At 41.2% G+C, this 19,596-nt stretch overlaps 1 protein-coding gene across 1 annotated transcript in view; it reads left to right on the top strand.

Annotated features, from left to right (window-relative positions):
• Positions 1-514: 514 nt before the first annotated feature.
• ASXL3 (ASXL transcriptional regulator 3) overlaps positions 515-19,596 on the top strand; it is a 148,328-nt gene continuing 129,246 nt past the window's right edge. Inside the window, exon 1 of the mRNA XM_074944427.1 lies at positions 515-608. Coding sequence (XP_074800528.1) covers positions 555-608 — 54 coding nt within the window. The 5' untranslated portion in view covers positions 515-554. The remainder of the gene's footprint in view (positions 609-19,596) is intronic.

Genomic DNA, 19,596 nt, shown 5'->3' with positions numbered 1-19,596 from the left:
CGCGCGCACAGGGCTCTGGCTTTGCCGAGCGCTTTTGGCAACCGCGCGCAGCGGGTTGCGTCCACGCTGCCCAGTGGAGACGATTCTTCCCACGGGCCAATGCTCCAGCTCGCTCCGCGGGCGCCGGCTGGCTGCGCATTGCACCCTGGGACGTGTAGTTCCTGCTTAGTGTCCCCCCCCCCGCCGTGTTGTTCAGGGGCAGCCGCCCTAAGAGCTCTCGCGAGGTTTTTGAATCGCTCTGGTCTCGTGCGCAGTTTCCTCGCGAGGGCGGCCGCCTTGGCTGGGATGTTTGGTGCGGTCGCCATTCCCCTGTGTGACGTCATAGTGCATTGTTGTGAGAGTAGCGGAGCATCCCTCAAGCTGTCAGCTGTGCTGCTGCTGCTGCGGGAGCCCGAGCCGGCCCAGCCCCCTTCTCCTCCCCCCGCCCCGGGGGCTCCGGAGCTCCGCGCCCGTGTAGCCTTGTCTGTGTGGAACCCCTCCGGGGCCCCCCTCCCCCGCGCGTTCCAGTCCGCCCTCCCTCCGCCCCCCTAGAACCATCTCAATGAGATGCAAACATGAAAGACAAGAGGAAGAAGAAGGACCGCACCTGGGCCGAGGCTGCCCGCCTGGTAGGTGCTGCGTTCGCATGGTGCGGGCGGGCGAGCCCCCGGCGAGCGGATGGGGCGGCCAACCCCGTGCGGACCTCTTCCCCCCCCCCGCCCCGGCTTTGTTGCAATCACTAGGGGATGTTGGAGTGAGCGTGCAGGGCTGGGTGAGCGAAGGGGTTGACTCGCCGAGCGGTAGCGGGTGTGCGTGGCTGCCTCCCCCCTTACGTGGGTGTGTGAGGGGCTAAGGGGCTAGCCAGGGGAATCCCCCCCACTGCGTGTGAAGTTCCCTCATCCCCAGGGGGCGCCTCCTTTCCCTGGTGTGCGTGTCTGTGAAATTACCGAAGTAGCCCCTCTTGTAGTGTGTATATGTGGGAGAGACCTAGCGCTCCCTTTCCCCTGTAATGTGTGGGAATATAGCTACGCCTTTCTTTAGGTGTGTCGAAAAATATCCACTCCGTGTGTGTGTATAAGAGAGAGAGTGAAATTCCCTTCTCACTATCCCGTGTATTTGTTTCAAATATCCCAGAAATGTCCCTCCCCCCCCCCTTTTAAAATATATGTAAGTGAAAGATCCAAGGATTTCCCATTACTCCATTAGTGTGTGTAGGAGAGAGAATTATCCAGGGATTCCTCTCCACCCATCTGTGTAGAGAAATAGCCCAGGCAATCAATCCCACTCTTCAGGAAAGCTATCTGGCTCTAAAGACTTAATGCGTTCCCAGAGGGCTGGGGAATTATTTGTCTCCCTCTTTCTCCAGTATCTGTTTTATGTGACTTTGTTTTATTGTTTGCTAAGTGTATTAGGACACATCATTTACTTTGCGCTTCAGGACCCTTTTGTGTGAGTTTTCTCCATTCTAGGAATTTCACGAAGTGTGTGTGTACGATACAGCATGTGTGGTTGTACACTATAGTGCATATGCCTTTCCTGAAGATGGGGTTGTTTCAGCATCAGTTGGATGCAGTTATAGAAAGAGGACCGCTAGAAAGATCTGCTGCAGGTTATATTGGTTTTTTGGGGGGTATTCATATCAATTTCACATTTTACTGATTATTTTCAACAATTAAATTAGTATCAAAAGAATGTGATCCCTTTCTTGTGGTGCTAGTGAGTGTCTGTTCTATTTATTTTTTTGTCTTAGGATGGCTGTGAAGCACAGTCCTTTTTGAAAGGATGTGTCTCGTGGGACCATGCAGCATAACATTGGAATTTCAGCCTTTCAGTGCTTCCACTGCATAATTTATATCAAAATAGGAGGCAGTCCTAACTATAGATGTCACTGCCAGTGCCTCATAGGAGTCTTGCATTGATTGAACATATAAGATTCATTGGACAAGTGGCAAAAAATTACTACAGTTAGTTCAGCTTTAGCAAGGATGGTCTGATGTAGGCACTTTTAGAGTTGAAAAATATGCCTGTGTAAAACGGGAAATGTGCCAGGCCCAAGGTTCTTACTTTCTCGCTATTGTCTTTCCTTGACTCTGTGGATCCTGGTAAAGGAGTAAGTGTATTAAGAAGGCACTCTGTTCCCCAAACTAATGACCAGAATAGATGTTCCCAAACTCGTGGACTTCATAGCTCTTTATGGTGGTTTGTGGCTGGCTTCTGTTTTATTGTAAGCTGCTAAACTTCATTAAAAGACATTTAAAATACATGGAATTCTATCCTAATGTTAGTTTTGCATGTAAGCAATTGCTGTAGCTGCCACAGGGAATATAAGCCATCATGAATGGGAAGGGAGGTGGTCCATGCAAACGAGAAAAATGTCTGTTAAGGTGTAGTTGACTCTGTGGAAAAGTTCAATAGCTTCTAGAACATAGATTGAGCTGACATAAATAGGGAAGAGTTAAGACTCTCTGTTTGAGTCACATTATTTTTCTCACTCAGAACAGCCTTGATTGTAACAACCTACTGGGACTGGTGGGTGCTACATATGAAGAGTGGGTGATGAAGCACATTGCCTGTTGTACAAAATATTGTCCACCCTCCCAAAGTTACTAAGTTATCCAGAAGCTTGTCCATAATCTGTTTCCGATATGACTAATGCATAGACTGCCTGCTTTGACCCTGGTTCTGCATCAGGATCTACTAGTGCAGGGATACATGCTAGCAGATCTTAATTGACGCCAAATTTGTGAGTCCTTATAGTATTTTATGTAAAGGGCCTGATGGTTCATTATCATTCCATTTTCTTGGAATACATCAATAATGTATTACTGCAAGGCTTGATTAAATCAATTTCATTCCAACCACAAGTAAAGAATGAAGTGATTGATACGTACTCACAAGTAATGACTCATGAGCTAGCTAGATCAATATCTATGTTATAAAATTGATTGGATACTGAATTTCTTTATTTTTAACAATAGGAAGGTTGGATTAATGTTATAAGTACTGGTACCCTTTTTTTATATTTCCTAGAAAAAGCCTACAAGTGTGTTAAGCTTGTAAAGAGAAGTACTCCCAAGTTATGAAATGACAAAGTTAAGATTTTAAAATAACCTTAACTCTGCTCCCTTTGTACTGTAATGCATACACATACACGTCTTTTAAATTACATGTTCATGCACTATTTTTCCATAGCACCTCTAGCTCACACAATAAAGAATGGGGACAGTGCTCAGTGAATGAAATAGCTGTTGAATTTTTCACTTTGTCCTCTTTGTTCCTCCAGTGTGTGGCCCCATGTACAGCACATTTTCCAAATTGTGGACTAACTAAAATGTTTTTTTCTCTTATTTGCTTTTATTTGACACTAATCACTGTAGTACCTGAGAGCCTTGCAAATGTAAACTGATTTAGCCTTACAACATGCTTGTGAAGTTAAGTAGTAATCTTCTTTTACCTATGCAGAGCTGAAGCACAGAAAGATTAAATGTGTTGTCCAAGGTTTCATAGGAAATCTCTGAAAGAGGCAGAAAAAGAATGCAGATTCCCTGGGTCGCAGTCTAGTTCCTTAGCCCTAAGCTATACACTAGTCATGGTAGAAGTGGATATAGTGGTGTCTGTAGCATCCCCACTTCAAACTCATATGCCCCGTTCAACAATTACATAGAATAAAGCAGGGGTAATCTGGACCCTGCACCCATATCATTACACAGCCCTGTCTTATTCCTTGTTCAGCACGCACAATGAAAGAGGCAGCAGTTCTGCAGAAAAAATAGTAAATTTATTTTATAATAAGGCTATATTGTAATGCATATGCCCAAGCGATCAGGCTGAAGGTTGATAGGCAACCTTACATTTATCATTTCTTGATACTTGAATAAATCGTCTTTGTAATCTTAACATTCTTGTAATGTTTTTGGTATAGAGTCTTAAAGTAAGAAGAAACTAATAAAATGCCACTATATTCATCTGTTTATTATACCACATTAAAATGTTTTATACTGTGCAATCAATAAGGCAGGAATCCTGGAGACATTAATTGACCTGTATTTTGTGGAGGATGGCAGGATTCCTTTGAGGTTTAACTTCTTTCCATATGTAGCACCCTATCTCTTTCCTCACTAACCTCCACTAATCATAGAGAAAAACATAGCACTTTTTTTAATGGGGGAGGGAGGAGAGAGGAGGAGAGTAGCCTTCTCTTCCCCCAGCCCTTAGTCTACTACAATTGAACTATTTTGGGTCATATATTCTTTAAACTTAGTTGTTTGTTTGCTCAGAGAGAGCGAACCTGCCAAATTTCCGGAAAAAGCTTAAAAAGACTGAAAAAGTTAAAGCAACTGAAAATGACTCCATTGACTGGAAAAGCTTGTGCCTCCTCAGTTCTAAGAGTTCTTAAGACCAAAATTATAAGCCTAATTTTGGCAATTAATTGATCTTCGACTACTAGCGGTAGATATGCCCAATGGCCTGTGATGGGATGTTAGATGGGGTGGGATCTGAGTTACTACAGAGAATTCTTTCCTGGATGTCTGGGTGGTGAGTCTTGCCCACATGCTCAGGGTTTAGCTGATCGCCATATTTGGGGTCGGGAAGGAATTTTCCCCCAGGGCAGATTGGCAGAGGCCCTGGGGATTTTTCGCCTTCCTCTGCAGCGTGGGGCATGGGTCACTTGCTGGAGGATTCTCTGTACCTTGAAGTCTTGAAACCACGATTTGAGGACTTCAGTAGCTCAGACATAAGTTAGGGGTTTGTTACAGGAGTTGGTGGGTGAGATTCTGTGGCCTGCATTGTGCAGGAGGTCAAGACTAGAGGATCATAATGGTCCCTTCTGACCTTAAAGTCTATGATTCTATTAAAGTCAAGTCCTGAAATATTATTAACTTCTGTCCTATACTAGTTTGGTGCCTTGAGTTTGATTTTCCAAGTTCATTGGTTGCACAAGACATACACAGTCAGATGCATCATAAAAGAATTGTTTGTAGACCAGCTGTTTATATTTTTAGTAGATGTAATAAGCCAGCAGTTCTGGTAACTTTTGTCTGTGTGTAGTTTCACATTCTAAGTTCATCAGTCATATTAAAATTGAGGAAGACACTAAAATAATTAAAAAGAAAAGGAGTACTTGTGGCACCTTAGAGACTAACAAATTTATTTGAGCATAAGCTTTTGTGAGCTCATTTCATTGGATGCATGCAGTGGAAAATACAGTAAGGGGATTTTGTATACACAGAGAATATGAAACAATGGGTGTTACCATACACACTGTAACAAGAGTGATCAGGTAAGGTGAGCTATTACCAGCAGAAGAGAGGAAAAAAAATGGTGTCCCCTGAATAGATATGTGGACACCGTCATAGGGCCTAATCACATCAGCCACACTATCAGAGGCTCGTTCACCTGCACATCTACCGATGTGCTGTATGCCATCATGTGCCAGCAATGGCCCTTTGCAATGTACATTGGTCAAACAGAACAGTCTTTATGTAAAAGAATAAATGAACACAAATCAGATGTCAAGAATTATAACATTCAAAAACCAGTCAGAGAACACTTCAGTCTCTTTGGTCACTTGATTACAGACCTAAAAGTGGCAATAATACAACAAAAAATATTTCAGAAACAGACTCCAACGAGAGACTGCTGAATTGGAATTAATTTACAAACTGGACGCCATTAAATTAGGCTTGAATAAAGACTGGGAGTAGATGTGTCAGTACACAAAGTAAAACTATTTCCCAATGTTTATTTCCCCCCCCCTACTGTTCCTCACATGTTCTTGTCAACAGCTGGAAATGGCCCACCTTGATTATCACTACAAAAGTTAGTTTTTTTTCCCCCCTCTCCTGCTGGTAATAGCTTACCTTACCTGATCACTCTTGTTACAGTGTGTATGGTAACACCCATTGTTTCATGTTCTCTCTGTATATAAAATCCCTCTACTGTATTTTCCACTGAATGCATCCGATGAAGTGAGCTGTAGCTCACGAAAGCTTATACTCAAATAAATGTGTTAGTCTGTATCTGCAAAAAGAAAAGGAGTACTTGTGGCACCTTAGAGACTAACACGGCTGCTACTCTGAAACCTAAAATAATTAAATGAATGTAGATTTACAAATACATAGATGTTGGGAATGAATGGATCGCTTGGAAAATTTCAACACAAATTTGAAGTTAAATTGAAGGGGTTTGTTCTTTTGAGGTTCAGTCCTTCAATGGTATGGATTGGAGTTGTCATAGAACCACACTCAGCCATTAGTTATGGCTGCCAGGCATACTGCTTTACGTATGACCCAGATAGGTAAAATAGGCTTGAAGGGAGCAGATGCTTTAGGCTGGTAAACCGTCAAAACCAGTGTGGCCAGTATATTTTATGAAGCATTGAGCATCTACCTATGAAGGATGGTTTTTTATCGGAACCGTTTGAAAGTATTTATTTATGTGAACAACTTGCTCTCATCACTATCCTTTTCTCTTTATTCTAAGTGCAGCTCTAAAGCACACTTAAACTATAACTTCCACTTGATGGTGGGAGTAGCTGAAAATTCAGAAACTGGCTGATTTTCACGTCACTTAAGTTCACTAGATTACTGCCTGCATGTCTGTTTTTCCTCCTCCAAGACCTGTTCATAATTAAATGGATGTAGAGATTTTCGCACATTGCTTAGCACTGTGCATGTTTTGCTGCACTATGCAGAATCTTCTTGGTACAGGGGATGAGTGAACCGGGGTGTTCTAATGCTTTGGTTCTGAGTATTTCTTTTTGTAGCTTCCTGGCGCTACAAGTCTTAGTTAAGGATAAATTGTTGTTTCTGCATAATAGTTTTTTTTTTTAAGTCTTTTAATTTAAAGTAGCAAGTTTTTATGCCAATTAATTAAAGAAATTGCTGCTTTAGAAAATAACCACTTTGGAGATGTGGTTGTTAGCCTGCATGTTACCGTTTAATGTGGCTGTCTGTCCAAATATGGTTACAGGTCACTTGTCCTCTGTTCTACTGAGCTAGTGTAGTTGAAGTAGCTCATTCAGTGGTATGGAATTATATTGCAGTATGTCTTTTTATATTTGAAGCCCACAAATGAGACCAAAAATCAAATTGTAACATGTATAGCTAGAGCTTTGTAATACCTTTTGACGTTTGTCTCCAGTCTTCACTCTTGTTACTATAAATACAGTTTAAAACATTATGAAAGGAACTTCATGCATTTTTAAAAATGGGGATTTGACATGACTTTGTTTTACTACACTAAGGGCTTCTTTGTTGTTGGCTTAACAGAGACCTACTACTATTTCCATATTTCTTTTCTTTTTTAGACATGCAGAAATATTGCTGCTTTGGGAGGTTTTGATGGCCTTTCCCTTTGATCCACAATCAATGTTGCTTTGAAGATCTGTGGGGGTTTTTAATGTTGTTTGTTTGCCCTAGAGCTTCCTCAGGTTTTTTTTTTTTAAATTCAAAGCAATTGCTGCACTTGTTAGGTAGCACAACTCCTCCATCTATTCCTTTACCTTCTGTGGTTGCATGTACATGCCAGTACCGCTTTTTGTTAGTATTGAGTATTCTAGAGATTAGTAGATTAAAAAAAAAAAAGATTTTAAAAGGTGAACTGCAAATAAAGTGTAAACTTAATTTACTTTACCAATATGTGGACGGTGATCCTATTAATTAGAATGAGAGACATTAATCTTGTAAACAACTAAACCTTACCTTTTTCTCTGAGATGTTCTGAAGACATGTTTGTCTTGATCAACTGTGGTGCCTCAGGTACCAATGAGGTACTCTGGAGCATGGAGCCAGACCTCTGAATATAGATATTGAAGAAAAGAGGAATATGTTATGATTTTAAAGAAACTTGGAAAACTACACAACATCGTTGTAAGAGCCCTCAGCTCTCTATAGATGTGTTCAGTGCTCCAGAAAGCTTCCTTAGTAGTTGTGATATCACAGCAAGGGGACCCAATGGAGTATTGCAAAGAATCAGGAGCCAGAAGTCTGTGAATTCCCAAGACCTTAAATAAAAACAGAAAAGGGCAAATTTGGATTGTTCATGGGGCCCAATCCTGCAAGATGCTGAGTGTCTTCATTTTCTTTTTTTGTGATTTGGAGTGGAGCCTGCTCAGCATCTCCCAGGAGGTCCTCTGCACGTAGTCTGATCTGGCTATCTTTGCCTTTTCAATGAGGGCATTCAATATGTACTGCTGAAGTCAATGGAATTTACCTTTTATGTTTGCAGGTCACCTTTAGATAACACTCACGCACTAAACTATCTCCTGTTACATGTAGCATCTCATTTCCTCTTCCAGTTTTCCGACTCAGAATCTAGTAATGTCATCTCGCAATATGTAAGGATAAAAATATTTTTGTAAGCAGTTGTCTACTTCCCCCATCCCAGGTGTTGCATTCTGAGAATTTTTTATGTTCAAGGCAACAAGAACATAATTTTTTTTACTTCATCTGTGTTGTGTGATTCCCTAAAGGCCCCAATCAGGATCGGGGCTGCATTGTTCTAAATGAAGACGTGATCCCTGACCCGAAAATGTTAAAACCTAAATTGAAACAAGGCACAAGTGAGTGTTTATAAAACAATCAATCAATGAGGGAAGGAGGATGAAGTAACATTGGCTAACTGGACAGCTTGATGATTCTGAATCATTTGGATATTTTTAGTAAACAAACTAATAGCTATCCATGATGTAAGTGGTCAATAGCAAAAGAGGGTTTTGAGGTAGATGTTGTAAAGCTGTTTTAGTTAGTTCTGGGAACACTTTCCATGCACAAAGGGTAGTGTGTAAGAAAGCGGAAACGTGGAAGAAGTGAACAAATGGATGGGTGGGCGGACTGGCATAACTGGTGAAATAGAACGGCAGGATACAGTGTAAGTAATGAGGAACAAACAATAGGTAGAGAAGGATAGAGTGAAGGGCATGAGGATTAAATCAAGGTATAAATGTAAAGCAGTTGAAGATAAGCCAGAGGGCAGATTTAAAAAAGGATGCGATAAAGAGCAATGGGTTAGAAGATTTTAGTGGCTATGTTTTGTGTGGATTGGAAGGTGATGAGCACATGTCTGAGCCACTATGTTTATCATTTGATGAGCTGATTTGATTTTTTTTTTTTTAAACTTCAGGCTGCTTTCTTCTCTTGGCTTTAGTTGGATCTCAAAAAATAGATCTTCTTAATTGTTTCTCTTCAGGCATCTGTTACAGTTAGTGTATTTTGGGGTTACTGTCTAATGATAGAGTAGATGTGTTTGAAAAAGAACAAAGATCCTATCCACCCCTTCATGAGGTTCTCTGCCCTGCATAGGTGCAGCTTCTGTCTAATATATCACCATAAAGATTCTTTATATTACTAACATTTTAAGTGATTAAAATTTGGATTATATTTAAAAATATTTTTCACCATCTATGCAGTTTTTGTTTTTATTTTGGTTAGTTTGGGCAATGAAAATAAACTGATTAATTTCACTGTAGTTAGCATGCACTAGCAGAGTACTGCAAAGTCTGAGTTGCAAGCCCTTCAGGCCAGTGTTTAAATCTGAAAACAAAACAAAAAATCCCTACTGTCTAAACTTTGGGTCTGATCTGTGTAACCCTTCTGCCCGTCAGAGTTGGCAGCAACAAGGGCTGGGTTCAGTATCTAGGGGTTCCATTCCAATAACACAATGCAAAACTGGCTTGAGCCCCCACCCAGTAACCTGGGACAATTACATAATACCCCCGTGTGCTCCTCTAAGAGGCAGTACCTTCCCTCTCACAAGCACAGAGTCTGAGTGTAGCAAAAGCTTTTTAATAAAGGAGGGAAACAGTGCAGCATTATGTTGAAGAAACGCCACAAACAGGATTCAGAACACCAACCATGAGCAAAAGACCCACCCCCCAAGTAAGTTTGGCAGTGTCCTTTTCCCCTCAGGATCTTAAGTCTAGCAACCCAATAGTCACCCAAAGTCCCAGAAGTCCACCAACCCAAAAAGTTCAAAAGTTCATCTGCAGAGTTTACCTCCCAGCCTCGGTGGAAAAAGAGGGGAGATATGGGGGCACCTTACGTGCTCTGCTCCTTGTGTTGACGGCCGATTGCCCTGCCTCTCTGCGTGGGAGCTGCTGCAGCCTTCACCGCGAGCCGCTCCGCTCTACCAGCCATCCTGTAAGCCACTCTGCTCCGCCAGCCGTCCCACTCCTCTCCAGCAGACCTCCTGCTAGCTGCTCGCCAATATATCTTCAGGCCCCCCCCACAACTTAAAAGCACTCAGTAATTTCAGCTCAAAGTAGGGGAGCCTCAGTGCTGCTGCACCCTTGGGCCACAGCGAATTCATCTCAGCAGCCTGTAACCAGACTCCTAAAGGAATCAAAATTAGCTCTGATATTATACATTGGAGAGAGGAGGGGAGTGAAATTGGTGTTTAGGGCCCTCAGAAGGGACCCACACCACCAGGCACAAATACCTGTCCCCAGCCTTTCTCAATTCAGTGGGTTTTGGCACTCATGTCTCTTGCCTAGCGAGTGTTACTTAGTTACCTAGCGAGTCCCTCCATCATAAAATGCCAAGTACGGTTCTACTGTCCTTGATTCACATAACCAGGACAGCAACCCTTTATTACTCCTGCCCCAATAACAGAGAGACTGCGGATCCCACAGCAGCCAAAGTGACCATTTGGGCAAGCATGCACTCAAACGAGTGCCCATGCAAACAAGATCAGCCCCTGAAGTCCTTTTCCACAGCTCACCACCAGATGTCAAGGTAGAGCTCATTCTGACTCTGCTTACACCCACATAAGTGTCCCTGTAACAGAAAGTGAAGTTTGATGCCTGATGTGTGCGTAGGGAAGTGCTCCTGAAAGTCACAGATGCAGAGAGAACTATCAGTTTAAATTTAAAAGAACATTGCACCTATCTGCTCTTCTCAGCATTCTTAAAACTTGCATGTTAAGAAACCCCTTATGTATTACTTGAAGTGCCATTAAAGGCTGAAGTTACTTAGATATTGAAGTAAGTGTGTGTGTGTGTGTGTGTGAGAGAGAGAGAGATGTGGGAAGTCTAGAAAACTTCTGTAAGTACTAATGTTCCAAAAACCTGCATTTAGACATATACTACTACAGAATTTGTTTGTGGTAGGCATATTATAAAACCCTTTTAAAGTTTTCTGTATCCTTGTATTTTGCCACATACCTATCTCTTGGACTTTAAAATGCAAACTTGCATGCATCTTCTGTGTGGGAGCAGCAATACTGGCACAGGGTCAGGGAAAAGTGGCAGAGAGGAGTTGGAGAACTGCAGTGGGAGAAAAGATGCAGAGGTGCACACACACACTGTGAAGTGGAACAAAAAACCCCCCAATATCCCCGGAGCAAACCAAAATTCCATGATAGAGAAGGAGAGAAATGGAAAGAGAGAGAAATTAATTTTCTTAATTTTGGAAAAACACTTCATTGGACTGTCAGCTAGTTATTTAAGTGAAGTGGTAACACAATAATCTCAAATAAGACTTCCCTGCGAAATGTTTGTTTTCTTGAGATTTTTGGTATTATGAAGTATGGAGATTAAAACAACAAACCAAACAATCCTGTCCTCTGTAGAAATTATTGTGACACTCTGTATCTCAGGGGAACACTCTGCATCCCCATGTTCATCCTAATAATGTGATTGCGTAGTATCCAGTGCAAAGTTTGTCATGTCGGGTGTCTTTGGAAGGCTCATGATGCACTGAGCATTGTTGTTATAGTAATGTTATAGGTTGTAATTTCATGTATATATAGTTATCAAGCTGAAAATGTGTCCTCATGTCTTAAAACAAGCCCCGGCAAAAACTCTCCAAAAGCAGAGGGGCAGTTCACACCTCATGTATGGAACAAACCCAGCCCAGCCTCACAGGAACAAAGGATGCTGGCCTAGGCAGCAACAAAGAATCTGTTGGACTCTTGAGTGAGTCACCCCCCTTCCCTTGGTCAGTTTGGTCTATGATGAGGTAATGCACACTTGACTCTGAAGGGTGGGCCGGGGGCAAAGCCAAGAGGGAAGAAAGGATGTGATAAAAGGGAGAGACATTTGCCATGCTCTCCCTCTCTTCCACCTCCATCTACAGATACCATCACCAAGCAACTGAAGCGCTGATCAAAGGGGAGAGCCTTGCTGAGGGGCAACCAGCCAGCCTGTGGTGAGAAGCATCTAAGTTTGTAAGGGCACTGAAAGTGTAAAAATCAGCTGACAATGCGTTTTGCTTTTATTTCATTTCACCAGATCTGACCTGTTGGGCTTTGACTTCCAATCACTTAAAATCAATCTTTTGTAGTTAATAAATTAGTTTGTTTATTCTACCTGAAGCTGTGCATTTGGTTTGAAGTGTGTCAGAGACTCGTGGTACATATAACAAGCCTGGTACATATCCATTTCTTTGTTAAATTGACGAACTCATATAAGCTTGCAGCGTCCAGCGGGCATAACTGGGCACTGCAAGACAGAGGTTCCTAGGGTTGTGTCTGGGACCGGAGATATTTGCTAGTGTCTTTCGGTTGCACAATCCATGCGGCAGCTGGCCAAAAGTGCTCACTCACATAGCTGGGAGCAGCTTACATGCTAAAGGCTGTGCATGAACAGCCTGGGAGTGGGGGTTCTCACAGCAGAGCAGGGTAAGGCTGGCTCGCAGAGTCGAGGATTGGAGTGATCTAGCAGATCACTGGTCCAGATAACATCAGGGGAACGTGTCAACTATAATTAGAACCTTTGTCTGGGAAATGAACTACTGTGTTTCTTATTACATCACATTCCAACTAATTTTAGGATAATTTGCCTTATCCATTTCAACCAAGAGAATATTGCAAAGGTAAAAAACAACAACAACCTTTAGAAATAAATGAAAAGACCCTCTTGTCTTCTGAAATATTTTCCTTTCCTTTGAGTGATAGGCAATCCTTTCTCCTAATGGAATTTTCAGAGTCGGTGCCACCTGATCTTGTCCAGATTGCTTCTAGAAAAGCAATGCTTATATATGTATCTGTCTTGAAATCACTTTGTAAAAAAGCCTTCTTCCAAACTTTTTGAGGATGAGACTACAGCTGTTTTTTGTTTAGTAACCAGAAATACTGATGTATTTTCTTATCATTGAAGAATATAACATCGAAATGTTCCACAAATAGATTTGTATTTATGGGTCACAATATCTGGAATGGTTTAAGGCAAAATGCACCTTTCTGAGTATAAGCCAAAAGGCGCATCCAGCCACTGCATTGTATTGCCTTATAGGCACAAGATGAACTGGATAGCTACACTGGAGGCCCATGCTGAGGCATCATAATCTTTGTGTAAAGTGACCTTTCGTCTTTCTGCTAATAGGATTTTTTAGGGAAACATGGTTTTCTAAGACCACAGTCACTGGAACTGGTTCCCAAGAGTGCAGGCTGTTGGGGAGTCTGTGTAACTTGCATGGGGATTTTGGTAATGAATGTTTTGAATCTATAGCTCTGATGTGTGTTAGAATTCTTTCCAGAGCTTTTGTGAATAGGCAAGGGCCTTTTCTTTTAGGATACCAATTTTACAATAATGTTATTAATGTCCATATCCTTGAAATAAAAATGTTCCGAGATTGCTCCATTGAGCAAGAGAGTTCATTCTATGCTAGAGCACCGATAGAGTTGAAGGATAAAAGACAATTACATTTTTTCCTGTGGACTGCAGGTGATTTTAAATCATAGTCCTTCCCATGGTGTCATATGTCGCTTAGGGCCTGAGCAAGGCTCCTCTATCCCTGTCTGTGCTGAGCCACTCTCTGTATGTTCTCCATGTTGTTAAGTCCTATAGATTTCCTGCTCTGAGTAGTATTGGACGGAGGTATTCTTTCATTTGGCCCCTTTTGCATGTTCTTTCAGCTGCCCAGTGGCACGCTTGCCATGGCAGGTACTCTGGCTTCATTCTTAACACATGTCCTATATATTTCCATCCTTTTTTTCTGAGTAACTTTAGAGATAAGGAGGTGTCGAACTCTGAGAAATCTTGGCATATGTTATTTCGTTTACTCTCTTGTATTTTTCTAAGGTATTTGCTTTCGAAGACCTTGAGACATCTGTCTCTATCTTTGGTGACTTTCCAGCTTTCACATCCATATGTTAAGATGGAAATAACATTTGAATTGAAGATTCATAGTTTGGTCAATAACTTAAAATCTATAACTTATCAGATCTTGTTGAAACTGGTCAATGCAGTTGCTATTTTGCCAGTTGGTGATATTATTCTCTTCTGGATATCCCCATAGGCTTTCAGGTTATTGAACTGATTCACTTGTTTAACCCCCAACTTGTAGAACCAGTGGACTGTTATTAATCTGAACCTTCCCTTTGACTTATATGGCTTCGATGGCCCTACCAGGAGTAACTCCTCCTGGCAAAACTCTCAGGGTCCTCAAAACACTCAAGTCTTCCCACCATGTCACGGTGTAGTATACAGGGAAGGATATGTTATTGAATCCACCAAAGAAATTGATTTGATTTACTGGGGCTACGAAAAAATAAAAATTCATGCTGAGCATTCAGAAAAGTCCTACTTAAAATGTGAATGTGGCTTAAACTGGAATTTCATTTCTTTCTTAAAGACTAGTGCTATGCTGAGACTAGGAGCTGCGAATGTTTACCCCTGTGGTTCCAAAAAAGGGCTTACTTTAGGCTAGAACTCCCCTCATCAAAGGCAGGTGTATAGTTCAAGTAGGGCAGAATGAATCTGCCATTGAATAAATCATACGTTAATTACCTAATGGGCGTGTTTTGCCCTTTCCTACTTTGCTTTTCCTTGATGCTTTTACCTGCCAGAAAATAAAAAAGGGCCATTGCTGTTCAGAGTAGAATGAAGATAGGACAGTGAGATGGGGCAGTAAACTAAGAGAGGCCCAAAATAAAGCTTATCTCTTGGTTGAGCAGGAAACCCAGTTGTGTGAAAATGATGTACCTGTATCTTTCCCGGCCGAAAAAGAAAATCCTACGTACCCCTTCCTCTACAAATTAAAGTATCTACCTTGTTTGTGATTCATAGGACACAGCTGAAATAGTTTTGTGGCATGCAGGCTGATTTACTGCATCTCAGATTTCCCATTAGTATGTGCCGAGTTCTTGTTTGATCTGATTTTGGAGTTGAAGCAGGCTTATGACCCATGTAAAGGGTAATCCTTCCAGGCTGAGTCTGGAGCTCATGGCTGCCGACAACTAGTGACCTATCCTGAGTGCCTTCAGGTTTTACTCAGATAGGTAGGCAAAATCTGCATCTTAATTTTGGGCTTAGGGTTACAAACTGTTGGTATAAAGATCACATCTTTATCTCTGTTTCACTATCACCTCTGTAATTTTGAAGTCAGAATTCATCTTTGTTCCTTTTGGGCATTAGGCCCTATTTAATTGGTCTGGCTATGAAGATTGATAGCTTCTATTGAGTTTAAATCTCTAAGGGAAACTTCTGTTCAGCTGGTAGACCACTCTGTTGATTTTCCTTTGTCGACTATGTCAATACAGTGTCTCTCAACCATACTGTCATGGTACATCCTCCTCACAGTAATGTTGCCTTGCTGTATGGCTGATCCGTGTAAGTTACTGATCACATCAAAGAATTTTTGAAAACCTTATGCTTGGGCTTCCTGAAGCCTTTATCGAGGGTAGTGTGGATAAAGATATGCTCCCTGTGGAAAACTGGTAATGCTTATCATTTTATGTATTCCAAAGGCAAAAAATTACTCCCTAAAATTATCTTTTGAGTCACAGATTAAATTATAGGTATGGTCTAGCAGTAACCAGAGAAGAACTTCTCCAAAAGAGCCAAGGCAATTCACCCCCATTAAAAAAAATCTGCTCCCCTTCATCAAACCTTGTGATTACCATGCATTCCAAGCACTTACAACTCACCACAATTGTAATCAAAAGCATTTTCTGCCTTGAGGAAGAGTGGGAATGTGAAAATACGATACTGTTTGTGTGTATTATAAACAACAACAACCCCAGAACAAACAAACAGACAGAACAACTGCTAGTATAAGGTGCTATGAAAGGTGTTGTTTTTTTTGTTATTGCCAGCAGTTTGGGTTGGTCTGATTAGGGTTGCTAACCCTCCAGGGTTGTCCTGGAGTCTCCAGGAATTAAAGATTAATCTTTAATTAAAGACTGTCATGTGATGAAACCACCAGGAATCCCTCCACCTAAAATTGGCAACCCTAGGTTAGATTGTTCTCAAATAGAAAAGCTATAAGTTATCATGCAGGTCTTCCCAACAGAAGCTTTAGGACATCTCCCTCTTATATAAACACACCATCATGTATTCTATCTGATCTGTCGGTACCTTGCCAAACTCTTGTTCGTAATGGGTTTGAAACAATACGTTAATTGCCAAACTTTATACAAACTATACAAACATCACTAGGTTCCACCCAAATAGAGCCCATTTCTGTTACAGCTAATGTACTTTAAAGACGGGTGGAGGAAGACAGGAAGATTAGAATTAAAAATGAACAAGATATGTGATAAACAAAATATGCATGGTTTGGTGTGGTACAAAGTACTGATTCTCCCTTGTTTGAGAACCTTGCATGAGTAACTGGCAGCTGTACCATCTGCGAGTAAGGTGGTTCTTCCCCAACTCATGGCAATTAAAGCTCCATAGCATCCCACACTGTCATGAATTTTATTTTATATACAGCTGGTATTGATGACTAATCTCTTAAAACTTTAATCATCTCATGAGGAGAGGTGGAATAATTCACAGTAGCCCTTCCTTTCCTCACCCATGAAGATAAATGTCATAAAATGATGGCTGATCTTTGTTATGACACTAACCATTTTATATTTAACAAAGATAGCAAAATCCTACTGGCAGCTAACAAAAGAATTCTCTCTCTATATGTGGCGCGAGAAGGCTATATTTCTCTAATTAAAAAATGTGACTTTCCTCTCTACTTTTGGAGCATTTGAAGTACTAGAATTTGATTGTGCCAGTGAATTGACTACATACCCAGGGATATGTCACAATTCAAATTGATTTCAAGTCAGTTTTGAACATTCTGTAAGCTTGAAAACCCCCAAAGTCCCTTTCATTTGTAATACTAGCTCCTTCGAAAATTGAATAATTCCCCCCTGAATAAAACAAGATGAGGGCTTTCATTTCACTTTTCTTTGGAGGGATTCCCCCGCCCCCCAGGCACACACACTTTGGTCATCCTTATAAGGATAAAACCTACCAACAAAGGTTCATTCTCTACATCAGTAACAACACAGTTCGGCTCCCCTTCTTTTCATGTTAGCCAACAGGCAGCAGTACAGGGAACTGTGCTGTGTAGCTGGCGATGGGAAATGAAGAGAGAAAATACTGGGTCTTGCAAGGATAAGGAATCTCTTTACAAAGACTGAGATAGTATGTAAGTAAACTTTTCATCCAGACATCAAAATGCTGTACAATGAGGATAAATATTATATCTGTTTTACAGATGGGAGAACTGAGTCACAGAGAGGCTACGTGATTTGTTAAGGGCCACACAGCTAAATAGTATCTCTTTCTATATTATTGTTAGATGTGGTATAATGTAACAATCCTATTATTTGTAAATAAAACCTTGTTATAGTCAGCCCAGAGTGACATGGCTATAAATGCTTAATTGTATTCATGCCTCACAATATACCCATATCAGTCACAACACACAATCTGCTTGTTTTATTAATCTTATGGATAACCCTGATCTGGAAAAAGTATTTTAAATGCTGATAGGAAGTACGTATTTAGCTGCAGTATATACCCCTAAACATATTTTATTCTTAATCGTATATGTTATGATTTAGTATTTTTTCTCTCTGAAATCTTAGGTCTGTATCTGTAGGACACCGTCTAACAACATAACTCCTTGTAGGAGAGGAGTGGAAAGAAAACTGGCATAACTGTCTCCTCTTGTTAAATCTGGTACATTTAGAGAGTAGCCAGTAGGAATATGTTACTCACTTTGGAAGTACTCCTTAAACATTACATTTGCCTGAGGAAAGTAAGTGATGGAAGTTTTTAAAGACACACACTTGCATGCGCACACACAGAGACATGATTTCAGAAGACTTCCTCTTCAGGTATTTTGATTCTGACCATGTTGAAACATCAGTAGTACAGCAAACCTTTTAGTGTCTGAAAAAAAATCTATATTAGTTTGTGTTAGAGTGATAAAACGTATAAAAAAAAGTGAGTATATTCAGGCTTTTGTGTGCTATTTTTCTCTCCATCACTCACGTAGCAATCAGTGTTAAGTCCCAAGCAGACTGCAAAAAGCTACAAAAGGATCTCACAAAACTGGGTGACTGGGCAACAAAATGGCAGATGAAATTCAGTGTTGATACATGCAAAGTAATACACATTGGAAAACATAATCCCAACTATACATATAAAACGATGGGGTCTAAATTAGCTGTTACCACTCAAGAAAGAGATCTTGGAGTCATTGTGGATAGTTCTCTGAAAACATCCACTCAGTGTGCAGCGGCAGTCAAAAAAGCGAACAGAATGTTGGGAATCCTTAAGAAAGGGATAAATAATAAAACAGAAGATATCATATTGCCTCTATATAGGTCCATGATACACCCACATCTTGAATACTGCATGCAGATGTGGTCAACCCATCTCAAAAGAGAGATACTGGAAAAGGTTCAGAAAAGGACAACAAAAATGATTAGGGGTATGGAACAGCTTCCATGTGAGGAGCGATTAATAAGACTGGGACTTTTCAGCTTGGAAAAGAGACAACTAAGGGGGGATATGATAGAGGTCTATAAAATCGTGACTGGTATGAAGAAAGTAAATAAGGAAGTGTTGTTTACTACTTCTTATAATACAAGAACTAGGGGTCACCAGATGAAATTAATAGGCAGCAGGTTTAAAAGAAACAAAAGGAAGTGTGTCTTCATACAATGCACAGTCAACCTGTGGAACTCTTTGCCAGAGGATGTTGAGAAGGCCAAGACTATAACAGGGTTCAAAAAAAGAACTAGATAAGTTCATGGAGGATAGGTCCATCAATGCTATTAGCCAGGATGGGCAGGGTGTCCCTAGCCTCTGTTTGCCAGAGGCTGAGAATGGGCGACAGGGGATGATGATTACCTGTTCTGTTCATTCCCTCTGGGGCACCTGGAATTGGCAACGGTCAGAAGACAGGATACTCGGCTAGATGGACCTTAGGAATGACTCAGTATGGCTGTTCCTATATTCTTAATTTGTTCATAGTGTTTCTTTATATTGTTTCCCCTCTGTTATCTACAGCATAAAATACAGGCAAGCTGATGCAGGACACAAATGCTTGGGATGGAAAGGAACAGTCTCAATCACCTAAGCATGGTCGCTTTCTCCCCTTGTACAGGGTGTGTGCGCCAAAGAGGCATTCACCTTCCTGATGGATGCAGTTAAGGATCATGGCCATGAATTCAGGGCAGTTTTTAACCAATCTCTGATGTGGTGATGGGGTGGGAGGGCTACCTTTTTCTCTTTGCTCTCTCCACAGTGGCGCTGTGTCTCAATGTACTGATTCTTAGCCACAAACTGCATAGAGCCCATGTTTGTCAGCTAACCGCATGCATATGTCACAGACTAGAACACCCATCCTAATACTCTAAACTCGTAACCCTCTGTCACTTGAG

Source organism: Natator depressus, chromosome 2 (assembly GCF_965152275.1).
Source record: "Natator depressus isolate rNatDep1 chromosome 2, rNatDep2.hap1, whole genome shotgun sequence".
Lineage (NCBI taxonomy): Eukaryota > Metazoa > Chordata > Testudines > Cheloniidae > Natator > Natator depressus.
This window is presented reverse-complemented; position numbering and strand designations above follow the sequence as displayed.